We start from the raw sequence: 27,527 nt of genomic DNA, 5'->3' as shown, positions 1-27,527 counted from the left end.
ATTCTACAGTTACTGTAGTAACTTCTACTCTGTACATTTCACCTAATTTTCTCTTCCAATGTGCTCTTTTCCCTCTTAAGCTCAACCACAAACTATTCAAAGACGTCATCTAATACACCATATACTAATTTTATGCTATTCCATATTGAAATTCCACTAAACCCATATGTATTAAAAACGCTGCAGAAGCATATGCATTACTCTTAATTTCTATGACTTTGAAGGATTTTAACATTTTAAAGTGCCAGTGATTTTAAGTGTTTTCAGGTTGAAAAAAGCATATAAGCAAAAGAAATGCTTTAAGATCTATTGGGACTGATTTGAAATGTTAGGCTCAGACATGAGAATACAGTAATACATTAGCCGTACTTAAATTAAAATAGTTTATTAGCTTTTCTTTTAATATAAACATGAGAAAGAAAACCACTATAGGTTGTAGCATTCTTTTCAAAATACAATTGCAATCAATACTAAAATCTCCAGGCTCCAAACTCCATAAAGCAATGTTTTTTGAGGTGGTACACTGTAATACTTTATATATGATTATTTATGTCTCTATTCTTTAAAAATGATGGAACTACAGCACTCAATATGAAGTGAAGTATTGCAATACTGAAAGTAGTTCTAATACAGAAATGCTGTTTTTAGGCAAAATTCCTACATGTACATTTGATAAGGCAGGAGAAAAGAGATTTCAGAGTTGACAATGATAATGTAAAAAAAAAAATTTCAAATGTAGGTGACACTGTTATCATCAATCTCTTAAAATTACTTATTCCCTACTCTTTAAAGCTGAAATCAGGGTTCCTATAGAGTGTGTAAGTTTCCTCTTTAAACTCCAGGACTTCATATAAGATGACTACAGATAGCTTAATGTACCTGTTTCCTAATTATCCACCACTAACAGGGTCCAGTTTCTTTCTTTTTGGGGGGGGTCCAATTTCTTTTATTACATGTGAATTTCATTGCTCTTCATAATCTCCTTTTACCAAATCTAGAGAAAAGAAACTCAGGTGATTAAAACAGATGAACGGTGCACAGCCTTGCAAAGGACTATTTTAAAAACAGGAAAGCCCTTCTATGGAGATTACAGGTGTTTCAAAGTCTTGGTGCAATTTCAAGCTTTGATACTAGTAGAGTATCAAAGTAGAAGTATAAGTGCTACAAAACTTACAAAACATCATTTGAAAGTTTACTTAAATTTGTTTTAAACTTACGTAGTTTTGTAAATTTTTAGTATTAAGCTTTTAATTTTAATTTTTTGTTTCAATGTCTGCCATCTTCAAGAAGTCCTGAAACGCAAAATTAAAATTGAAAACATACTCAGAATTCACAAAACTAAGTGTTTTGTGAATTTTGAGTATTAAGCTTTTAATTTTAATTTTTTGTTTCAATGTCTGCCATCTTTAAGAAGTCCTGAAACAAAAAATTGAAATTGAAAACGGACTCAGAATTCACAAAACTAAGTGTTTTGTGAATTTTGAGTATTAAGCTTTTAATTTTAATTTTTTGTTTCAATGTCTGCCATCTTCAAGAAGCCCTGAAATAAAAAATTAAAATTGAAAACGGACTCAGAATTCACAAAACTAAGTGTTTTGTGAATTTTGAGTATTAAGCTTTTAATTTTAATTTTTTGTTTCAATGTCTGCCATCTTCAAGAAGCCCTGAAATAAAAAATTAAAATTGAAAACGGACTCAATTCACAAAACCAAGTAAGTATAAAAGAAACGAAAACTTTCAGATGTGTTTTTTAAAGGTTTGTTTGCATTTATACTTATGCTGCAGTGCCTGGGGCGCCCAAAAGGCACTTTATAAAAGCTTAGACCTGCATCAAGACTTTCAGATACTTTGTATCTCATTATGTGCTTGTTATCATTGGATCACCATGTTGGTTGGAAATATTAACTAGATTTTAACAAATAAGAGGAAATTATCTTAACTAGATTTTAACAAATAAGAGGAAATTATCTTAACTAGATTTTAACAAATAAGAAGAAATTATCTTAACTAGATTTCAACAAATAAGAGGTGAGACGCAAGCACTATTAGAGTTCACAAGAAATGAAGTGTGGACATAGCAGATGTAGATAATCAATAACTGATACTTTCTCTGTTGATAACCCAACATGCTGAAATGGTAATAAGTAGTGCTTGGAAGGAATTTCAGTACATGCTATCCAGCAGCTTTTTTGTTTAAGTTGACTGCCAATGACTAGCAGCTTCAGTGATACAGTAGGGAGGATGAACCTTTCAGCACCTAACAATGCTAGTCTCTGCTGCCAAGTTGTTTTTATAGTTGTTTTATAGTTGGTTTTATAGTTGTTAAGAGTCCCATGTTTTAATAGTAATACTGCATTAATTTTAAAGGCATATGCAACAATATCGGGGTGGGTGGTTGGGGCAGGAAAAATAGGAAAAACATAAAAGTTATATGGTCAGTGTCTTTAAAATTTAAGTTATTAATTAAAAAAACCACACATTGTTCACAGCTACTGCCTAGACAGTAAGCAAACATCTGTGTGTGGGTTGGGAGCTTTCACTTTGGAGTGGTTTTCATAACTCTGTTTACATTAGAAAGGACAGAAGAGTGTTGCATTGACAAGGTCGCGTTCTTTCCTATACAGTGTAGTCTTCGCTGTCCACAAGTCTCTTGAATTTGAATATGATGTCTTTTCCTTAGATGAAAATATTAACTTTGCTGGTTTTTGAGCAGGAGTGGTGACGTTTCTCCAGTCTTTGTAGATGAGGGGTTTTATGATGTTATAACCCCTCATTTCTCTCTTTAAGAGAGGATGGCATTAGAGCGCTGAATAACGATGAAATCATCAGCGCTGAAAGACCGTCTCAGAGCAGCTCTATATAAACATGCGTATTTGTCTTCACATAATCTGGAAATGACCTAGGAAAAAGTCAATCAAATAGAATATAGGTACAAGAATTAAAAAATGCGTTTAAAAAAGGTTCCAATCTTAAAAGGAATCACCAATGATGAGCCACATATGGAGAGACTATTAGAGTTCATACATAATTACTGCTACTTTGGCTATCTGAGATCTACATGTTAGGTTCTGAGAAAGCTACTTCCTGCCAATTCACTAAGACACAGAGTAATACAGATTGAGGGCTATGATTAGATTGGCAGAGCAAACAGAAACTTTCTCTACTGGAGAGGTCTAAGACTGAAGCACCAAAAGATATTATTTCACTTGCACTTTAATTACGGTAGAAAAATGTATCACTCTAAAGTACCTTCCAAGGTACCACAGAAAGTGTGAATCTTAAGAATGTGTCCATTTCAGTTATAATTTTGCTGTATTCAACCAAAAATCATAAGCCATAATATTGCCGCGTCCTCGGTAAATTACCATTTCCATTAAACCCATGCACTCTGTACATCTAATATTTGAAACACTTACATGTTATACCTTCTAAATATAAAGGTATAAATATATACCTTCTATATAGACCTATATTTAGAAGGTATAACATGTTGTAAAACATGAATTTACAAACTGAGATAAAGGCAGTCAAGAGTAATAAATAAATTATATACGTAAGTATAATCAGGGAAACAATCCTATGGGTTATGTAGAAGGGTAGAGGTTCAAAAGGAAAACTATTAAAAACATTAAATTTCATTAGAAATATTGAGTTACAGTCAGAAGAGATAATAATATCTATCATTTTTGAAATGTGGATCCTTGTATAAATCATAAAAGACACAGGAAATATGACTCCAAAGGGTTAATAAGATCCTCAATGTGTTAATTTAAAAACTTTCTATTTTCCTAATCACTTCTTAATATTATTAATGATTTAGTGTCAGATGTGTAAGATCCTCAATGTGTTAATTTAAAAACTTTCTATTTCCCTAATCACGTCTTAATATTATTAATGATTTAGTGTCAGATGTAGGCTTTGGTGGCTGAGTGAGAACCCAGCTTAGTGACTTCAACACCTTACCTCTAGATTTTGTGCTCTTTCTTTGCTAAGAGGAGCAAACAGAAAATTCCTATCGTTGTCACCGGCTAGGGAACGAAGGCCAAAGTAGTACTTGACATAAACACTGTCAGGAACATCAATATCAAACTGTAGTAGCTCCAAACAATGAATTGCTATCTCAAGCCTAGGGAAGGAAGGATATAACAAAATAACAAGACAATTTTTAGACAATTGGACTAGCTTCAAAAATATCATTGAGCTACTAGGATAGCTCTAAATTCTGTTTTGAAACAAATAAAGGCTACCCAGCTGGAGTAACACACTCATGTTCAGACAAGGCACAGCTATTTGTGGTCCTTTCTGCGTCCCAGCACTCTGAGTTTGGGACGTAGGGGAAAAGGTCACAGCCCTCTTATGCTCTCGTGCTGCTGACTCGGGGGCTCATTCTTCAGAGTTCCATTAGTGCGGCTGTACGATTCATACTCTACACTCACTCACAAGGCCCACTACAGTGATCAGATGAAAGGAATGATTTATGCTGTTTATTAGCTCTGAAGAACTTGCAGACATTTCCACCGGGCTGATAACAGGAAGGGGCTTATTGAAGTAGAGAAGCACCAACAAAAGGAGTGGGCACATCACCACGGCAACAAATGGATCCATCCAGAGGTACTGATTATCTCTGAGGAGGGAAAAACTCTTGAGGCAACAAGGATTCATCTCAAATAAATATATAAATAAACAAACAAGCTGTATTCGATGGGGAAGGGGCTCCCCTCCCCCTGCCCCACTGCAAGGGGCTATGTCAAAGGGCATAATGCAAGTCTCTGCCCACCTTAATTTCACTAAGTTGAGAAACTGTCACTATGGCAGGACAGAATATTCTATTTTTAAATTCTGGAAGGCAGAAAGATCAAAGATGTTTTGACTAGACTAAATCCATTTTACAACAGGCCCTTTGGCAAAGCACTGGATGTAAAAACTTAGTGTTTCTCCTGTGTTGGGAGGGAAACCCCAAGATGCTGAGCATGCACCAGTCCTCTGCAGAGCATGGCACAAACACCTATGCAGTCACCGTTTAGTAAGTGGGAAAGGAAAATTCGAGGAGCAGTCCTTTGCCAAGTGTTCAAGTAAATGAAATCAGAGTACATCTTACCTTCACAGTAATCACATTAGGGAGTGTCTAAAAATTGTCTAAAAATGATAAATACCTAAAAAAGCATGCTAGAGGCTTTATTTCTGGCTTTTAATATGTTTTAATATTTTATCCACTGGATAGGTCAACAAATGCTCAATGTTCTACTGCATGGAGAGCAGTGAGAGTAAGAGCGGAGATGTTGTTTCTCATTTGAACTTAAAACCCAACTGAACCTGCCACCAAGATTAATCTGTTCATATTTCCGTAAGTCTATAGAAATGGAAATCACTTTGCTTTGATAATCAGCTAATCAGGACTCAATTTACTACAGAAATAAATACACTTCACTATGCCTGTTATAGTTTCTCCACTAATAAATTTTAATTGTGCAGAAATACAGTACTTCATAGGATTAACATGTCTATTAATAGAGGTTTAATCATTGAAGGAAAGCATTATTCCTACAGAATATGCATCTTCTGGGTTTTGTTTTGTTTTGTTTTGTTTTTTAAATGGCTAGATGGCTGAACAGCAAACCATTTATAGGCACAGCCAACTTTCTGACTAGAAGCTGTTCAATTTAACTTCTTTTGAAGGGAGATATATTCTAAGAAAGCATATAGATGGAAAGTTTTAACAAAAATCTGATAGAACTGGTTTTAAAACTTTTCAGTTTTAAAACAGACTCAATTGTAGTCAACAGCAGAGGGACAAAATAAATGTATATGAAATACCTTGTTTTAACGCTGTCCACTTTCTGAAGATCATGAACAAAAGCAGCCTGCTACAAATAGAGCTGCTTCCTGGTGTTTCTTATCATACACAAAAAGCATTGTTTAAGACTAATCTTGTAGCTAGATTCTGCCACTACTCCCTGGGACAATCTACATGTTTCCCTGCACACTCTCTGATACTGTAACAAGAGCCAGAGGCCCAGCCAGCTTAGTTTCAGGTTTTGAGAAAGTATCAGCCACCATCATGGCAGGGGTAGTGCTCCTGTTTATGAGTTTTCCTTCCTTTGAGGGACCAATTTGAAGATTGATAACAGCAGTGATCAAAGTCAAAGTAGCTTCGGCAACTTCCAAAAAGTACTTCCGCTCATTTCAAATCCATGGTGGAGACGTCCTTTGTCACCCCACCCTTTGCTAAGTAAGATGGCCAGCAATATAACAATGACCATTTAGTTTACACTATTATCGAAGTGGTCCTTTTCACAAAACCCCATTCTAACAGCAATCAACATTTGCTGGCTCCCCTTCAGAAGTATCCTCGCTTCAGTTTCAAATATGTATAGCTTGGTAATTCTGAATAACACTGAGTGAGGTCACTAAAACACAACCTTGGCCTTTTCTGCCAGGATTTTAATCTCCCTATACTGCTCATTCTAATCAAGAGGTGCTCTCATTTCCCTAAATGCCACCCACAAAGAACATTTTCCCCAACAAGTAGGCATGCTGAAAGTCTGCTGGAAACACCTCTGACTCATCCTGCCTACTACCTTCCAGGTCCTTTCCAGTGGCAGGATGGCCACGCTGGCCAGGTTGGAAGCCCTCATTAGGTTTGGTTTTCTGTCCCATGTCAGCGTGCGTGCAGTCTTAGAGTAGCCATATTACTAACCAAGGGACCTCACACTCTCAGGCTCAAGACCCCACAAAGTGCTGTTATGAATGGCTGAGTACCCCAGGAATCTCTTCAACATGAGCACTGGTTTCTCAAACTGCCTGAGAAAGGAGTTTCCAGTTTCCATAAGACCTACTTATTAACACATGAAACACTCCCAATAGGGAAGGAGACAGGAAAACATGAGTTCTGAAGCTTTTACATTTGGCTAATTTTGTTTCACACTAAGGAGTGCCCATCTTATATCATGGTTTCTGCAACAACAGATCCTCAGATAAAGAAAAAGGGGGGTGGGGGAAGACAGCAAAACCAAATATAAAATGTGTGACTCAGATTAAAGCTGTAACTTCAATAGTCCAGGGGCCACCTAATTCCTTGAAAGTAGTCAAACACTTACTTCAAACGCCAGGGGTGAACCTCTTAAAACTGGACTGCGACTGGTAGAAAGCTTTAAAAATGCTGTAAAGATATTTATTGTACTATGCTGTAAGCTTTATCTATCAGAAACCACCAGAAAAAAAACTTATCAAAAGCAGATTATTACACCAACACATCAGTAACTACCAATTAATGATGTAAAATATGAATTTGGACCACAGCTGGAAAGAAAGAAGTACGTACTTTTATGCGTATTTCAGTTCTCTGCACGTTACCTTTAAAAATATTTCTTAAAATGCAAACTTTATGAGAGCAAATGAGGTATTGGAAAATGGTTAGAAAATTCACCCAAACCTTATGAACTCACATGTTCTCAACTGTAAGGCCCTGGAGGATCTTGCAGTCCACCTTCCATGCAGCCTGATTGTCCCAGACCCTGGAGGCAAGAAGAATGGCTCCCAAAACAATTCTTCTCCAGGTAGCGGGACAAAGGTCGATCTCAGCATAAGTTAAAAGCCTTTCTAAGTAAACCTGCAAAAGTAGAGCACTGGTCTTTGATTTTAGTTCAGTTTAAGTGCCATGACAAGAACTATTATGAATGGTAGATGTTTGGACTAAGAAATGCCTTTTATTCTTCCCTTCTATAGAGACTGCTCAGTCCACCTGAGCAAGAGGCCAGATCACAATTGAGGCAGCTCCCTCTGCTGACCACTCTGCCCATGTAAATTTCCAGCCCAATTCTGGTCATGGGAATGACTGGACATCTCAGCAAAGGTCATCCTGAAGCACTGTATTATCTTCACACTCAGAAAGGGCAGCATATCCCAGCCCAGGGTGGGGAGCCTGCCTGTGCAATGTGCCACACCTGGCTGGTAGTTAACTGGTGATTTCACAGGTAGGTAATGTTTGAATATGTAAAGCCTGAGTGGTGATCCTGAGTATGTTTTTATCTTCTTCTGCTCACAGTAACAGTTTTGTGTACTAGCTTGCAGAAAAGAACTGGTGACCGAGAGCCTCCCAGTGGCTGCTGTGCAGCACAGCATGACAGGCAGCCATGCACAGTGCGCGCTTGAGGCCAGTCTGGACAACTGGAAGAGTCCTGCACTCAGTGCCTTTCCAAGAACACACAATCTGCAGCTTAATCAATTCCCATCGATTTACAAGGCAGCACAGAGCCACCAGTCTCTTCCTTCTGGGACTCTAAAACCTGACAGTTGGTGAGATGATTCAGACATTATTTTACATGTAGGGAATATTCATCAAACATTGCATGTTCTTAGATTCTGCTTCCATTCTCCCAAAAACTTGAAGCTCTCTAAGAACCTTTCTCACAGAACTCAACTTTCTACTTTATAGGAGTTAAGTAGAAGCATTTCAACAAAACTGGCAAACCTTCGAGCTCCTGTCACCTTAACTGGCATGTTTGCTATGTACTGATACTCCCTTATACCATTTGCTACCCCCCCGCAGTGATCAATGGAAGAGATTTATTTTTTCCTACTGAAGACTCAAGTCTTGTGTCAATGTACTTGATCCTACCCATGCCCACTTCTGCAGAAAAATGCTCCCCAAATGATCACATCTCCTCACAAAGAATTTCTCCTCTGCCAAAGAATTTTCTCAGGATGAACCTATTTCTCATCCCAACCCTCAGGATGCATCCTTTCATTCTGTTCACGGTGTCATGCCCTGATGCAGTTCTCCTCTCCCATCCTCACCTCAACTCACTGCAGTCCGCACCCTGCTGCTCACTGTCTTCAAGCTTTTCTCACCATGGCCAGTGGCGCCCTCGCACGTACACACCAGAGCCTTTCACCCAACTCTGCATTCCCCGCGTCTTCCCGAGTAACACCAATGACACTAACACTCACCTAGCTGCCATGACTTAACGTGACTCATCCCACTCCAATCTGACAGCAATTCCTATCAATTCTACCTTCAGCAAGAAGCTGACCACTCAACGAGGGACAGAAGTCCCAGAATGAGCTGAGACTCAGCATCAAGGGATTGAGAAAACCTTCTCAACCAAAAGGGGGAAGAGTGAAATGAGACAAAGTGTCAATGGCTGAGAGATTCCAAACAGAGTCGAGAGGTTGTCCTGGAGGTTATTCTTATGCCTTAAGTAGATATCACGTTATTCAAGATGCAGTGGAGAGGCTGGGGGGAGCTACTTGAAAATGTGGAACTGTGTCCCAGTAGCCATGTCTCTTGAAGATGATTGAATAATGATATAGCTTTCACAATATGACTGTGGGATTGTGAAAACCTTGTGTCTGATGCTCCTTTTATCTACTATGTCAACAGACCAGTTCAACAGACCAGTAGAACATATGGAATAAAAATAAATAATAGGGGGGGAACAAATGTTAAATTTAGTTTGAAATGCTAGTGATCAATGAAAGGGAGGGGATAAGGGGTATGGTATGTATAATTTTTTTTCTGTTTTCATTTTCTTTCTTTTTCTGAATAGATGCAAATTTTCCAAGAAATGATCATGATGATGAATATGCAACTATGTGACGATATTGTGAATTACTGCTTATATATGTAGAATGGAATGATCAAAATAGGAATGTCTGCGTTTGCTTCGTGTTTTGGGGATTAAAAAAAATTAAATTAAAAAATTAAAATAAAAAAAGAAGCTGACCACTTCCTAGCTCCTTCTATATGTAATGCAGGATCGCCTTTTTCAAAGTGCTACCTCTTTAGAGAGACTCTTCCTGATCATTCTACCTAAAATTAACTCTTCTAAACACTCCTTATCCCTTAGTCCTGTTTTATCTTCTGGTTCTTTATCATTATCTGAAATATCCATCTTTTAAAAAATACTCATTTAAAAAGAAAAACTTGTCTTCTTTACTGGAATATAAGCTCCATAAAGGCAAGAAACTTTGTTCAATCTGTTTCTCTAACTCTAGTGGCAGAGAATAGGTACTCAGTGAGAACTGAAGGAATGAGCAACTTCTCAGCAGCCTTTAGCATTTGACCACAACTTTCTTGAATTTCTCTTAACTTGGTTCCTCTTTTATTATGCTCTCCTGGTTCTTCTACAACTGTAGCCACTCCTCTAAGAACTTGCCCCTAAAATATTGATAGTCCCTGCACATCCATCTTCTGTCCACTTTTCATTCTACACACTTTCTCTGCATCTGAAGAGTTACTCTTAATTCCCTACCATTAACTCCGATTCATGCTCCGGGCCCATATATACAAGTTATTACTAGACATTGCTATTCTGCTACCTCACAGGTACATCAAGCTTAATGGGTTTAAAATGAACTCCCTTCCAAACCCAGATGCTCTCCTACATGAATTACCTTTTTTTTAGGTATGGAAGTACCATTCTTGCCTCTCTCTCTAGCATATGCTAAGCATTCCAAATGGCTTGCTGCTCCATGAAAAGACCTGTGTCTGATCCAAAATCCATAGAGGGGTTTCTATTTTAAATGCCTTGTCTCCTAAATTCTACTTGGAGAGATAAAGGAGTAGGTGCTGACGTAAGTACTCTTTCCCTCCAAACCATGCACTTAACTTTCCTCTGCAAGTTTTCTGTAGAAAGAATTTTAAAAATCCCAACCACCTCTCACTTAAATAGAATTTATTATTTAAAATGGTAAACTCTTATAACTGACTAGCAAAGCTTGCCCATGAACTACTACTACTGACACTCCACTCTTGGGTAACTTCATGGAAATGAACAGTGATGGATTAACACCCATCAGGATATACCTATAAACTGCTGGGGGAATACAACCTGGAACTCATCTCAGACCTACACTGAATTCATCTCTGCCTCTGGAGCAGGTTGTTTTGTTACTGCTCCCCACCCTGACCCCATCAGGACACCCACATGCACCCATGTACACGTCTGTATGCACTGCATGTGCATGTTTCTGGGCGGGGTGGGGTATGGGGTGGAAGAGATCAGAAATCTCTCTTGCTGCCTTTAATAGCTATTGTTTTGCAGGTTTCTCTTAATAATGTTCTGATAATTTCAGGAGCTTACTTTTATATGAAAAACAGGACTGCATCATGGTGTACAAGCAGAAATTTCTAAAGATGCTTTATAACAAAAGAATTAATTATCTTACCAAAGTCACTATTGCACATTCAGCTGTTAGCCGCACAGCTCTGAAAATAGTCTGAACAAATGTGTTAACAAATCTGTACTGAGGATCATGCTTAAAATATTCCTCTGGAATCTTTACTGGCTGAAAGAAGGAAAAATGTACTATAAGTAACCACTGAAGAAAAATTCTTAAGTATTTTTATGATAGCAACCTTCAAACTTATGTCAATGTGCCCTTTAAAATAATTTTGATTGGGGGACATGCCTTTAAATCCTTTAAATATAAACAATGAACAATAAAACCAGTGAATCAATACCCTCCCACCAGTCATTAAAGGAAAATACAGGCACAAGCTTAGAAAAATTACAGTGTTCCTTTCCATTTTCCTCCCACAGAGGAAATTTAAGAAATTTATAAGCTCAGAAATCTTATTTATCATCATATCTCATACTCATTTGCAACAAACGCTGCAAAAACTTGGAACCATAAGGCTCCAAGGCGACAATGTTCAATATAGGAGCCATATGTGGCTACTTGAGTCCTGGAAATGTGGCTAGTGTGACTGAAGAAATGAATTCTTAACTCTAAGTAATTCTAATTAATCTAAATAGTTGTAAAACTTTTCACATAGATGTTATATATTTGTTAGGTTTACTTTTAAGCATTTTGCTCGTTTGATGCTGTTAAAAATAATCTTTTCTGTTGTTTGGGCTCACTGTTTATCAAAACTGCAACTAAGCTCATACTGTATCATATCTCCTATTCAACAACCCATTTATAAAATGATAGCGATACAGTGTGGGGTGGGGAAGAACTTAAAGGAAGATGATTTTGATCTCAAGCTTCAGTGTTTTTCCTCTAGTAATTATTCACAAAGCTAATCAGCATGAAATAACATGAGGGAAAAATACAATCTTAACAAAGCTGACACTTACCATGAGCGGATGTGATCTCTCATCAAAAAAATCCAGGGACCTATCTGCATCTCTATAAAATAACAATGTGCATTAAAAACATTAAGTCACGAAATGTTACTATCTTAGCTAAAAGTTGAATGAAACGTTTAACCTCCAACAGAGCAAACAGTTTTTCAAATTCTTCTCCTGGATCTTGGCCTCAAAAGTTTCCTTTTTACTCACTACAACCATGTACTGTGAAATTTTTTTGACCGTAACTAGCCAACGTTTAAATACTTCTCTAAAGTAACCAAATTTATTTTCACTCCTTTCACCTCACGTTGGAACACACAAGAAATTTTACAAAGCTGCAGTAGTGGGCAAAATTCTTTATAAATGAGTTCAAAAATGAAATTCAGATTTCCCTGGGTTTTTCTCTTTAGTTCTCTATATTGTATTCCTATCATGTATTTCTTCTTATCTCTGCTAAGTACCTTAAATTTAAAACACCTTAATATCATCCTCAATGGGGAAAAATTGAAAACTTTCCCCCTAAGATCAGGAACAAGACAAGGATGTCCATTATCACCACTATTATTCAACATCGCGTTGGAGGTTCTAGCCAGAGCAATTAGACAAGAAAAAGAAATACAAGGCATCAAAATTGGAAAGGAAGAAGTAAAACTATCACTGTTTGCAGACAATATGATACTATACGTCGAAAACCCGGAAAAATCCACAAAAAAACTACTAGAGCTAATAAATGAGTACAGCAAAGTAGCAGGTTACAAGATCAACATTCAAAAATCTGTAGCATTTCTATACACGAGCAATGAACAAGCTGAGGGGGAAATCAAGGAACGAATTCCATTTACAATTGCAACTAAAAGAATAAAATACCTAGGAATAAATTTAATTAAAGAGACAAAAAACCTATACAAAGAAAACTACAAAAAACTGTTAAAAGAAATCACAGAAGACCTAAATAGATGGAAGGGCATACCATGTTCATGGATTGGAAGACTAAATATAGTTAAGATGTCAATCCTACCTAAACTGATTTACAGATTCAATGCAATACCAATCAAAATCCCAACGACTTATTTTTTGGAAATAGAAAAACCAATAAGCAAATTTATCTGTAAGGGCAGGGTGCCCCAAATTGCTAAAAGTATCTTGAGGAAAAAAAACGAAGCTGGAGGTCTCACGCTGCTGGACTTTAAGGCATATTATGAAGCCACAGTGGTCAAAACAGTATGGTACTGACATAAAGATAGATATATCGACCAATGGAATCGAATAGAGTGCTCAGATATAGACCCTCTCATCTATGGACATTTGATCTTTGATAAGGCAGTCAAGCCAACTCACCTGGGACAGAACAGTCTCTTCAATAAATGGTGCCTAGAGAACTGGATATCCATATGCAAAAGAATGAAAGAGGACCCGTATCTCACACCCTATGCAAAAGTTAACTCAAAATGGATCAAAGATTTAAACATTAGGTCTAAGACCATAAAACAGTTAGAGGAAAATGTAGGGAGATATCTTATGAAACTTACAATTGGAGGCAGTTTTATGGACCTTAAACCTAAAGCAAGAGCACTGAAGAAAGAAAGAAAGAAATGGGAGCTCCTCAAAATTAAACACTTTTGTGCATCAAAGAACTTCATCAAGAAAGTAGAAAGACAGCCTTCACAATGGGAGACAATATTTGGAAATGACATATCAGATAAAGGTCTAGTATCCAGAATTTATAAAGAGATTGTTCAACTCAACAACAAAAAGACAGCCAACCCAATTACAAAATGGGAAAAAGACTTGAACAGACACCTCTCAGAAGAGGAAATACAAATGGCCAAAAGGCACATGAAGAGATGCTCAATGTCCCTGGCCATTAGAGAAATGCAAATCAAAACCACAATGAGATATCATCTCACACCCACCAGAATGGCCATTATCAACAAAACAGAAAATGACAAGTACTGGAGAGGATGCGGAGAAAGAGGCACACTTATCCACTGTTGGTGGGAATGTCAAATGGTGCAACCACTGTGGAAGGCAGTTTGGCGGTTCCTCAAAAACTGAATATAGAATTGCCATACGACCCAGCAATACCATTGCTAGGTATCTACTCAAAGGACTTAAGGGCAAAGACACAAACGGACATTTGCACACCAATGTTTATAGTAGCATTATTTACAATTACAAAGAGATGGAAACAGCCAAAATCTCCATCAACAGACGAGTGGCTAAACAAACTGTGGTATATACATACGATGGAATATTATGCAGCTTTAAGACAGAATAAACTTATGAAGCATGTAATAACATGGATGGACCTAGAGAACATTATGCTGAGTGAGTCTAGCCAAAAACTAAAGGACAAATACTGTATGGTCCCACTGATGTGAACCAAGATTAGAGAATAAACTTGGAATATGTCATTGGTAACAGAGACCATCAGGAGTTAGAAACGGTAAGATAATGGGTAATTGGAGCTGAAGGGTTACAGACTGTGCAACAGGAGTAGATACAAAAACTCAAAAATGGACAGCACAATACTGTCTATTGTAATGTAATTATGTTAAAACACTGAATGAAGCTGCATCTGTGCTATAGTGTTTTGTTTGTGTCTTTTGTTTTTTCTTTTTCCTTTTTTATATATATATATTTTTTATTATTTTTTTCTCTATATCAACATTCTATATCTTTTTCTGTGGTTTTGCTAGTTCTTTTCCTAAATAGATGCAAATGTACTAAAAAATGATCATCATACATCTATGTGATGATATTAAGAATTACTGATTGCATATGTAGAATGGAATGATTTCTAAATGTTGTGTTAATTTCTTTTTTTTCTAATTAATAAAAAAAATTTAAAACACCTTTTTATTTTAAAAGAGGCCTATCTTTAAATTTTAAGGTTTACCATGCTAATACATCATGCTCATGTAAACCAGTGGTTCTCAAAGTGTGGTCGGCAGGCTCATGGGGATTCCCCAAGTACCTTCAGCAAGCCTGTGAGGTCAAAACTATTATCATAATACTAAGGCATTACTTGCTTTTTCACTGTTTGACATTTGCTATCATTATATAAAAGCAAAAATGGGTAAAACTGTCAGTTCCTTAGCATGAATCAAGGTAGTGGTATCCACTGCACCACTGGTCATTCTATTTTTTGCTACCACACACCAGCAATTAAAAAAAAAAGCCAGCATCATTTAAGAACGTCTCTGATGAAGCGGCAAAAATTAAATTGCTATTAAATCCTGGCGTTTTTAATATTTTGAGTGAACTGATGGAAAATAGACATAAATCTCTTCAGCACACTGGAGTATAGCTGCACTGAGAAAAAGCACCGTGTGACCTGACTGACTTGCAAGTTAAACGAGTTACCTTTTTGTTAAAAACAAAAATGTACTTGAGGGCACATGTGACAAACTGCCGTTCTCTTTAAATTGAACAGAACTAGCCTGTCATTTCAAGAAAAACAACTTAAGAATTTGTTGCCAATGATAAAGTTCAAGCTTTCAAGCTAAAAACCAGTATTTTGGAAAATATGTGCCTTCTACTGTGAGTTTAACAGCTTCTCAATACTTTTTTAATAAGACCGGTGGTGATACTAACAAAGGTGAGTTTTTGGCTGTATAATGAAATATACATCTTCCAAATGACCAATGCATATTATAAGCTCATGTATGGGTAACATATCCATTCAGCATATAAGACAGACTATGTTAATGTAAGGCTCACTGATGTGGTTTAAAATTCCACTGAAACTAATTAAAGAAATTATCACTATAGAATTTTGGTGTAGTATCTAAGAATATCCACAATTATCCTAAGGCTTTTAAAATTCACCTTTTTTCAACTACTTAATCTACACAAAGCTGTGTTTTCTTCATACTGTTTCTTCAAAACAACAGACTGCAAATGACTGAAGGCAGAAGTAGATATGAGAATACAGCTGTCTTTTATTAAGGTAAACATTAAAGAGATTTACAAAAAATTTAAATCAATGATGTACTTTTCAGTCACATTTTTTGTTGTGAAAAAAAGACTTTTCAGGAAATATATTTATGTTTACACAGTGCTTCTCAGCCACGGGTAATTTTGTCTCCCAAAGGGGGACACTTCTTCATCATTTGGCTATGTCTGGAGACATTTTTGGTTATCACAAGGGGTGAGAGGACAGGCACTACTGGCATTTCATGGATGTTGCTAAAAATCCTAAAGTGCACAGGACAGCCCCCCACAACAAAATCTTATAGTGCTGAGGATGAGAAACCCTGTTAGCATACAATGGACTTAAACTTTTAAATACTCAATTTTAATTTTTAACGCAGTATATATTAATATAATCCACATAAATAAATGATCATTGGGGTCCCTCAATAATTCAAGAGATAACAGCATCCCAAGGAGGAAAAAACCCAAATGAATCACTTCAATACTGCAATAATACTGAATATTTACAGCTTACTCCAATAATAGCCACAGATATTACCTAACACTAAATTTGATATCATGCAAAATAATTAGCTAAAATAACAAGGCAGGTTTTAAAAGAGCTCACCTGTACTTTATGTGGTAGTATATTTCTAAGGTCACACTGTGGAGGGAAAAAATATATATAATTGTAAAAAAAATTTTTTTAGACCTAAAGACATTAAAAAGTAAGGGGGATGAGGGGTGGTTAGAGATCTTCCCAGTGGTCCTGAAATACTGAACGTATGAGTACCATATGGGTACTTTTCCCCTTATTTTAGTTCTTTGGTGTTTAACAAAAACAGAAGAACCAAAATGCTAGGCTATATTTGGTTACAAGACATGTTCCTGCTGATTATTATAATATATGAATTCTGTTTTCCCTGTCATTTTCCTTTTACCCATGGTACTTTTCATCCCGTGAAGGTGTAGTTATTTGTATGCTTGTTTACATTTAGGCCACAAAATAGTTTTCATTTGTGGCTTTTTAGATGGTAGACTGTGTTTTCAACTGATTTAGCACATTATCCACCTACCTACACCCATTTTCCATTATTTTTATAAAAGTAATTAATGAATGTGATTTATACCAAATCATTTAAACTCACCTTTGTATAATTAGAAAATTTATTAGCAAATATAAGTACTCATAAAATTGATTGGTCTAGCTATCCTGAAATAAAGCAGTGCTAGCAACACAGCATAATACTATGCAACATAATATTCATGGCAAGTGTTCTCAAATTAGTTTAAATGAAATAGTGATGAACAGACACAACTCCTCAGAGTCTATATTATTGCATTCCTAAGTTATCCACAACTGTTGAGTACTAGGGAAAAAAGGTGCTCTCTCCAGTAAATGTATGTTTCCATTGGCACTCAGTTTCTAAAATGAAGCTGAAAATAACTGAGGGAAGGCAAATCTGAATTTTAAAGTACATCCATAGACTATTAGCATGCACAAAAAGCTTCCACTACTTTGAAAATGTTCTTAAGGAGGTTAGACAAATAACATTAGTATCAAAGATGGATACTTCTATAGTGCTTCAAATAGATTTGTCTCAAAGATCATCTTTAAATCACAAAATTTGAAGTTAAATGCTGAAAAGGACCACCAAACCTTACATGCCATTTAATCCAACAACCCATCTATAAAAGATAAGGGAACTAATGCTTAAAGCTAACTTGTCTGAGGTTCCCCTAACAGCCAGAAGCAGTTCTCTTTCTACTGCACTCAAACTAATTAGGCTGTGGTTCTTAAACTTCGCTGTACACTGGAATCACCTGGGAATCTTTAAAAACTGCCTGACTTCCACTTCCAGTCAATTCTGATTTCATTAACTGGCACTGGATGTGACTTGGGCATCAGGGTTTTCGTTTTATTAAAAGCTCCCCAAGTGATTCCAATATGCAGAAAAGTTGGGGGAACCAGTGAGGTTAGTTAGATTCGAATGACCTGGGGTGTTTCTGTCCATATAATTATGCCTCACATCCTTCCCTAGCTTATCAAAAGGTGTCTGACTATACAGGATTACTGGGGGGGGGGGGGGGGGGGCGCAGGCTGAATTCCATGTGTTTGCAGACACATTTTGAAGATTGTTGCATACGATTCTAATATGGCTCGCCTATCCCATTGAAAGCACCATGATAACATTTTCAACATCCTTCCTAAGAGCCAATTTTCCCTATTAATTTGCTCATAAAACCTTTACTCCACCAACAGTGAATGTTCTGAATGATCATTTTTAAAACTTATTTAAAGCAAATGAAAACTGTACTTCCCAAGTAAACTTCTAAAAATTAGACTATTTACACTGGAAAAACACCATGAAACCTATTTGCTTGAGAAAGGTTACTCTTTCAGACTACTTTTGAATTGTACACTGAGATATCTGAATTTTCTGAATTCAAAAGAAACTACAGATCCTATTCAAAGTACATTCTGGTTTTTAGTCAAGGATTTATGGTCTTGGCTGAACAAAAACATTCAACGATTACTGGATAATATATACCAAAGCTGAGGGCTTTAGATAGAGGAGTCAAGGTTCAGTTTTTGCTGTTATATTATTACAAGTGAGAGAGGAAATAATCATAATTGTCAACTTGATTTTTTACTTAAAGTTGATAATTACTTGATAATTAAATTAGCAAAAAAACTGATACATTAGAAACAAAATTAAGTTTATAAGCTAAGTGTGTTTTTTAAGGTTGAAAAATAAAATTAGAGGTAAAATGTAGAGGAAATCTACATTGGTAACTTGAGGAGATAAATATTCCCTGGACAATCCCAATAGTCAGAACATGTTGCACACATTAAAAAAAATAAGCTTGGAAGGTTATTGTGGGATGTTTTGAAAATGCATCTCTGATTGTGGACTCTGAGGTGCTCCTAGAAATTAGGGAATAGTTTATTATCAATATACTATTCAAGTCTCATTAAGCCCAAACCTGAGCATGACTATGTTTCCAAAAAAAAAAAAACCCTTCATTAATCTCTATGATTTTCTTGAATATGGATTGATCCAGTGTCTTGAACAGATATATATGCATTAAAACCTCAGCTGAACACATTCTACCATAAAGAAATTAAGCTTGAAAATTTATTCTTCTTTTTCTTCTTTTCTGGCATGGGCAGGCACTAGGAATCGAACCCGTGTCTCCAGCATGGCAGGCGAGAACTCTGCCTGCTGAGCCACCAAAAATTTATTCTTTTAAGGCTGGTTTGATAATATTTACTCTTTTGGGAAACAAGAAAGGAGAACTGAATTTTCATAGAGAAACACTGCAGGGAAAAAAACGTACAAAGGAGAAATCTGACAAAATTCCATTCAGTTTAAGTGCAGATACAGCATCGTGCCAGTAGGGGACAAGCTGTCCCTTCTTCCAAGAGGAGATTCCAAAGTAGTGCATATTTAAGCCTGTAACTCATACTTATTTTTTCTAGAAACATCCAACTAAAAAGCACCTCCTTCAACAATGTATTAACATAAATGCATCAAATAAAGAGGGGCACCTTGTCTAGGATTCCTTTTTTGGTAACTGACTTCCCAATTTCACCAGGTACTCTAAAGGGAAATTGAAAATTCATTTTTTAGGTCCTTGAAATCAGTATAAAGTTGACATCAGGTTCTTAAACTGATCACTGGAAAGGACAATCAATGACTGAAGTTACCAGGTATGGCTTGGAGGCTTTTAGCATACGGGGTCTGTCACTCAGCCCTTGGCAACCTAGATGTACTCACCATTTTATTGTGGTTCTAAGATTAGGCTGGCTGACTGTGCTGTCATCTAGAAATATTGTTGAGCATGAGCTATACTTTTTAGTAAACTGCCCTGGAGATACCTGAAGGGGAAGGGAAATAGAAGAAAATGTCACAGTAAGTTAAATCTATTAAAGTGTGTTTTCCTTGGTTAAAATGTCAAACGATAAAGCGTTAAGGTATTTCTTACCCTCCATAAACTGCTTGAGCGTGATATCATGTGTGGCTATATGGGAAACCCATTGGAAACTAGCTTCAACAGATGCTTTCTGATGGATTCTAAAATGTTGCCTTTGATATGGTACTTATAATTAAGCCTGGTAAGCATCTATTACAAATTGCCTTTACAATAACATAAAAAGTTTTAGAGTAAGATTTGTTTTTTTTCCTTAAGTAATGAAAAGGAACTGCAAGTTTTCTATTTCTACTATTCATTTACGCAATAAAATGTAATGCCTTAAATAAAATTGACATGAGAACATGTCACCGCAGTGAATGAAAGCCAGAAATAAATGTATTAGTTCAGGAGACTTGATGAAACATGCAATGTTTTAAGATTCAGACGCTGGGTGTACCAAGGCTGCTCTGTCACTAACAAGCTAGGGTCCATATGTCTCTGTGGGCCTCAGTTTCCTTATTTGGAGGACATGAGTATTGCTTTAAAATTTTCTCACATCCAAACACCAGGAAACAAAAAACTTGGAATTTAGTTTTAACTTCATGTTTAAATAAGACTGTTATTACATTACTTAAGTGATAATCCCAGAGAATATTTTCCGCTCATTTGAAATTTTTCATCAATTTATTTTCCTACATTGCTCATGTTGCTCTCTGCAATGTGTTTTCCCTCGTCCTTGTCCTGGCAAGTTTGACACTATCTACCTTCCAAGACACCTTTACCAGCATTTACTTGCCATATATCTATGTTACCACTTGTTATGTAACAGTTGTTTACAGGGTTCCCCCTCGTAACACAATAAGTTTCTCCAGGGAAGAGGACTCTTACTGCCCCTATCTCCATCTGCCAAGCACAGAATCTGGATGAATTAAGGGTTCAACAAGTGTTATAATTTGGAAGGTTAATCTTACTACAGATGCCAGTTAGTGAGAACTTATCTGCAGTGGATTTATGGGAAAGGTGAGAATGAATCTGTTGGGCCATTTAGAGAATTATCTTTAAAACACTTTAGAAGGATCCATTTATTTGTGACAAGCACAAGAATACACCAATAGTCAAATAGTAAAATAATCTTAACTATGTTAAGACAATTCTCTTCCTTAACAATTATAAGTAAGGTTAATACCAAATCTCAGGAACTATAAAAAATAGAAAGTAACAGCATTCTTTAAAACCACAGAATGACAATGATTTTAATGCTTGCTTTTTACCAATCAGATAAGCCTTCCTCCCTTTTGTTAATAAAAAATATCTTTTGCCAGGCTTTCACACTCTCTCATCAGTTTCCCCGACAAGTACATGAAAGGCAGAGCGGGGAAAAATCTGCTTTTTAAAGCACAGAACATTAAACAATTGCCAGTAGCCAGTATTTGGAAATATCCATATTCCAAATAGCCAGCATATAAAACACCCTTTTCCTTGTTTCTGATGCTTTACTGAAAATCAACTTAATCTTTATTAACAAAAAGTCTCAGGTGTAATATTTTTGAAAAGTATTACTATTTGGAGGACTAAATTTTCCTTCAAGCCAGGTTTCTAAACAATACCTAACCTTCAAAATGTTCCTTAAGCTATTCAGTTAATGTGTAATTTACTTTTTATAACCTCAGAAACAAATATAGCATGAAAAACAAGTGTCAATTCTTCAAATACTTTTTACTAAGTGGAAAATATATTTCCTAAGGTCACTACTATTAGGAGGTAACATGACCTAACAAAAGTCAATTCTGACCAAAAACCTACATGTAGAAGGATTAAAAAGAATAAGGAGGAAATAACACCAAAATATAGACTAGCTAGTAGAGCTTTGGGTGATATCTTCTCCCATTTCCTTCTTATTTTATTTCTTTTTCCTATTATGAATGTTTATTGACTTATCTGGAAAATATTAGAGTTAAAACATTTACAGATTTTAATAAGGCATGGTTTCACCACCCTATGGGGCTCATTTAGTTAGTCAGCTTTTTAGGGTCTACTGGCTAGGCCCAGCCAAAGAAATGCTGAACACTTCCCTGTCAGTCCAGGCCTACTTTAAACTTATTTTTAAAGACAAGATTGAAAAATTATCCACTCCAAAGACTGTTGCTGCCTTTTCTGTTTTTAACCAGACTATTTACAAATTTCAAGTTGACCAAAAAAGATGGAATGCAGAGACTCTCTGCTGTTCTCTACACAGCAGGGGTATGTACCACTCACTTCTAACTTTTCAAACTTTTCTATGTCAACAGCCTCTGTGAACCAAGGCTAAGGCATCTGGATGGCAGAATTCAGGCTGGCAGAATTAAGCCTCTGAGCAGAGTCTGGACGTGACTGTCAGTAGGTTACTTCAAAACTTCCCTTCATGGTGCTTGAGAATTTAATAATTATCCTCTAAAGTCTTATTACCACTTACTACCATTGCTGACACAATCTCAATAAACTATACCAGCAAACATAAGGATATAAAAGGTAAATACCTTTTAAAACAAACATACAAACAGCAAAACACTACTGACAGTTTAGTGTTCACAGATATTTTGGTTATCTCATTAGAATAGATGAGGAAAAAACAGCATTTATCGTATTTTGTTCACTCAATAAAAATGGATGGAATTTTACAATCTTTACAAGAAAGGAAAGGGGGTACCTAGTAGACTTATGGTTACATGGTAAAGACTAAAAAATATCATACCTAGTTGTCTGGCACATCACAACCCAAACTTTACCATCAAAATTTTAAGTATCAGCTGAAATCCTGCCCCCTTCTCACTGTGCTTGCTGTCTCATTTTAACCCATGGAAAAAAAAAAAACTGAAGTTTCCATTCCACGCAACCCCCCGCCGCCCCCGCCTTTTCTACAAGAAAAGTTTTGGAGAAGTTATTTAAGAATTAATTTTTAATTAACTTAAAATTTCTAACACTTTATACATTAATGAAATGAATCACTGCATCTATATTGCCCATTAATTGGGACAATATGGCAAGGTGTCTGGTTTGAAGAATCTTAGCAGCAAAGTATAATACCAATTATTATTATAACAAAAAAGTGATCTGAACATCCTTAAACATATTGAATTAAACTTATATCTACATTTTAGATATAGGTCCTAAGTTTGGGTTAAACATGGTAGACTATGGACAAATTTATTTCCTCTCCCTCCTGAAATCTCATTAGAATTAAAGGATTTTTTTTTAAGTTACATATTCATAAGACTAAAGATGAGGAGACAGGATAAACGGCAGACCATTCTTTATTATGTTTGAAAAATGAAAAGTAGATAAAGGAGTGATAACTGACTTGGCAGAGAAGAGGAAGCAGAGCCATGCTGCCTACAGAGTGACTCTTATGGGAAGAAACCAGGCAGTGTCATGCAGGACCCCAGGCAGGCTCAGGGCACTGAGGCACAAGGTCCTTCAGAAGGCAGGGTGAAGCAGGAAACAAAAGACAAGAAAGAGCAGTTGTGCCATCTCATTAGAATCTAGATGCTTATTCTCTAGAGATTGTGTGAGGTTTTCTGGGCAGAGACACCTATGATAAAACTAAATGCTTACAACAAAGGAATGACAGAATATAACAGAACTCTTCAAAATAGGATAAACTAAAGTATTTAATAGAAGGATTAGAGTATAAAGTCAAGGAAAGTTTCAGAATGTAGAGAGAAAAGGCAAAACAAAAAACAGAAGGGAAAAAAATTAAGAGGTCTAATACCTGAATAATAGAATGACCGGGGGAGGGGGACGGACATAGAAAATGTCAAATGCCAAAGAAGAGACTGGGATGGGGGAAGGGGTCACAAAACACATTTTATTTGAGGTATCATACAATGACAACTTATTTTAAATCAACACTGTGAGAAGACAAGAGAAAACATTTTCATAATTGTAAAAATTAGATTCAACCTAGAACTCTATACTGTTACCAAATAGGAGGGGTTTCAGGCTAGATTGCTAAAAACTTCCACTTTTGTGCACTGTCCCAGAAAAATGTGCTCCAATGAGCATTACAAGACAGGGAATCATGGGACCTAGGACACAGGATCCAACACACAAGAGCAGTTAAATGAAATCCCAGATGACTTCAAAGGGACATCCCAGGAAAAGAGGCACAGAGCAGGTCTAGGGAAAACCAACCAGTACTGAAGCAGGACAACAGAAGGCTGGGGAAGGCTGTCTCCAAGAAAAAAAATGGAATAGATGCGTTATATTTAATAAAAAATATTTTTGACAAACGTGACAAAAGTTACACCCGGGGTAAATAGCTGTTAAAAAACAGGTAAGTGAATATAGTCAAGAAATTAATTCCACCAAAAAGTGGAGTATCTATGAAAGCAGGGAGATGAGGTTAAGGAGAAACTATACTGGATGAGTGAAAGACAATGCTGGCTAGGAAAAAGGGATTATCGTAGAGGAGAAGTGCTCAGATTTGAGAAATATTTGAGATACAATCAGCAAGACTTCAGGAGAAAAAAGAAGGGTTGTACAAGGAGGAGACACAGAATACTGTGTGATTCAGCAGTGATCAATATTTGCATAGTCGTAATAATGCAAACACTGATAACAGAGTTAATTAAAATGTGATGTATGTTGACAGAATGGTGAGAGGGAAATAAGGTCACGGGAGATAGAGGTGTGTTTCTCACTTAATGTGAAAATAAGTCAATAGAAAATGCAAAAGACTGACTTAGCTATTAGACTTTCGTTACTCTGGTTAAAAAATAAGATTAAAAATTAAGGCAGTTTAAACCACAGACTATAGTTAATAGTACAATTGTTAAAATGCATTATCATCAGTTGTGATAAATATTCCACATCAATGAAGGCATTAACAATAGGGTGATTATGGGAATCCTGTATTTTATGCACGATTTTTCTATAAACCCAGAACTTCTCTAATAAAAAAAATTAAGACAGCTCTTTATACCACAATCATGTGGTTGAAAACTAACTTTAAAGCCTTCTAGAAACCTCTTTAAAATGGGCAGTTCTTAAACGAAGAACTCTCCTAAATAAATCTGATACTTAGCAAAACAGAAGCAATTTAAAAAATCCACAAAGTGCTCCATGCTAACAATATTGGGTATACTGTATTTATTAGGAATCACAGCAGACACAATTTTAATTCAAACTAATAATTGCTCACTTAACTTTTCAATTGTTTACTTACATGGTTTAAATGGTTGCTCTTCCTCTTTTCTTCCACTAAGAATAAAAAAAGTTAACTGATCAATTCTGATATACATGCCATAGAAAAATAAAGTAGCAGCTAATAATATGATGAATTACCAATATGCAAAAAAGATAAAAGTTCTATTTAAAAAAATAATTTCCAACAAAGTTTTAAATTTAAATCATCCAGCAAGATGAGCCCCCTCACAGTAAAAATCTAAAAAAACAAGCTTTACTTTGTGACCTAACAGATATATTAGTTAAAATGAAAGAATCTCAAAAACAAATTGGGCCAGGTGGAAATTTTAGCTAATAAAAAGTTTACCTGTTGCATAGCTGAACCACTACCCAATAGAATTTTCTGATTCTACATTTAAACATAGCTTACTTTAATTATCAGAATCTAACAGCTGACAGCTCTAAGAACCAGTTTCTGGCCAGACAATACTCTCTAGATCCACCAAAATCCCTGAAAGCATTTACTGGTAATCTACTAAAATATTATGCTACAAAATAAATAAATGGATCTTACAGAATTAGAAAGTAACCCAACCTATTCTGAAGAAGAATAAAAACATCAAAAAGTCCTGGCCTCTGCCTTGTTTCCCACACTGCCACCTCCTCTAAGCCGGGCAGGCATCATAGGCATGTCCTCCTTACACACAGAGACAGAGGGGAACGGGATAGTTTTTCCTTAAAAGCTTCCACTCTCTATGCCAGTAACCCGTGGCTCTATAAGAAACTGAGAATTACAGGCATCTAAACCAGAAATGATTGGAAAGACAGGCAAAGTACAAAAAACTATCAAACCCAAGTTAGAAATCTTCCCCCCACCTATTCTTTACTGTGCTGCACTACTTCAATTACTAGAAAACCATCACTTCCTATATTCCTGCTGTTGTAATCCACTGAAAAACTTGGACACAATAACTCTTTAGCAAAGAAACTAGATACAACATTAAGGAACAACAAGCAGGAGTGCAGAAAAACCTGTAGTTCTGATTTTTCCTAAAGAAGCAGGACATAGCAAATTTACACTCATCCACACACTGATGCTAGTGTTTAGGATAATACCATTGGGAGTGTTTGCTCTGACGCACCCTGAAATCCACTAATCTGTGCTGTGTACAGCATTGCATGAAGATGAGAAAATCTAGCTAGTTTAAAGGTTCTAAGCAGCATAAATACAAATGTGAGATAGAATCCTGTTTAAGATATGGACAAAATCGCAGATACAATCCCCAAAGTTAAAATATTTTTTTGATTTGTTCAAATGAAAACCTAACTGTAATATAAATCCTAGTCATTCTAAAATATGTGCTCTTCAGGGCAAGGGCAAAAGGGCAAAGTAGTATGGAATAGTAAGTATAAATTCATGACCACTTCTAAATCATGCATCCAATTAATTGTGTACATAAAAAAGAGGCAAATATATGTGACCAGACTCTGTGTTCTCCTCACTGATTACTAAAGGGAAGTACATATTCATTTACTGAGACAAGTGGATATATGAAAAAGTGAAGATTTTAAAGAGTGTATGAGTTCTTCAAAGTAAACATTTTCTATAATACCTACCACAAAACAAAAACTGAGTTCTCAACCTTTTCCTCAAAAAAATATTGTTGTCTTACCATCCATCTGAGATTTGCTTGCCCTTGGATGGTCACAAGGGTTTGATTCCACAGCTAAATCTGTAAAAGAACAACAGAAAAAGGTGTGGTAATTTACTTGAGTAGAAAATAACACTTAAAAAAAGGTACACATCAAGTTTAATCACTCAATAGTTTTGGGAAGAGTCTTTAATAATGACATATAAAGGAAACAAAGGCAATAATAAAAGAAAAATTTGAGAAACTGCAAAACTGTAGGATCTCTCCATATATGTGGAATAAAATCAGACTACGTGAGACAATGTGATACAGCTTTCAGATGAAATACGTGCATATCCTCTCCTCTCCTTATCAAACAGAAATCCATCACCCTCCTCTACTGCTGATATTATTAGCATATTCCAGCAATAGTGCCAAGAAGCACGTGATGTCATTAGCCAATTACTGGCAGATTCCAACTCAGTAATATCCAATATACCAACAACCAAAAGCATTGTTTTGGCAAACATTCACAGATATTCAAATGGTTAATTCTAACACCATTCACAAACTAACTCATTTAGTTAACTGGTTTGTTTGGTGGGGCTACTCATCATGGCAGGTTTAACAGGATTGTATAAGAAAAGTTCGATGTTCTAATCTATAGGAACACTACCATGTGAGAAAATTGTGATTTTAGCCTTCAACTTTTTTATTGTGATATTTTCATGCACCATTACAGTCCATCCGAAGTATAAAATCAGTGGCTTACAATATCACCCCATAGTTGATCATCCCAAGAGTTCTGTCCCATATTGTC

At 36.1% G+C, this 27,527-nt stretch overlaps 1 protein-coding gene across 1 annotated transcript; it reads right to left on the bottom strand.

The window, feature by feature from the left end:
• Positions 1–344: 344 nt before the first annotated feature.
• On the bottom strand, positions 345–27,527 carry LOC143673845 (cyclin-Y-like protein 1). The gene is made up of 9 exons (XM_077148858.1): positions 26,750–27,527; positions 25,117–25,151; positions 19,778–19,878; positions 16,624–16,659; positions 12,084–12,135; positions 11,170–11,289; positions 7,446–7,609; positions 3,964–4,126; positions 345–2,899 (listed from the first exon to the last, which is right to left on the bottom strand). Exons 1-9 carry the CDS (start codon positions 26,754–26,756, stop codon positions 2,783–2,785), a joined length of 795 nt encoding a protein of 264 aa, XP_077004973.1. The 5' UTR covers positions 26,757–27,527; the 3' UTR covers positions 345–2,782.

Source organism: Tamandua tetradactyla, chromosome 2 (genome assembly GCF_023851605.1).
Source record: "Tamandua tetradactyla isolate mTamTet1 chromosome 2, mTamTet1.pri, whole genome shotgun sequence".
Classification (NCBI taxonomy): Eukaryota; Metazoa; Chordata; class Mammalia; order Pilosa; family Myrmecophagidae; genus Tamandua; species Tamandua tetradactyla.
The sequence above is the reverse complement of the archived record's forward strand: the minus strand, read 5'-3'. Positions and strand labels throughout refer to the sequence as shown.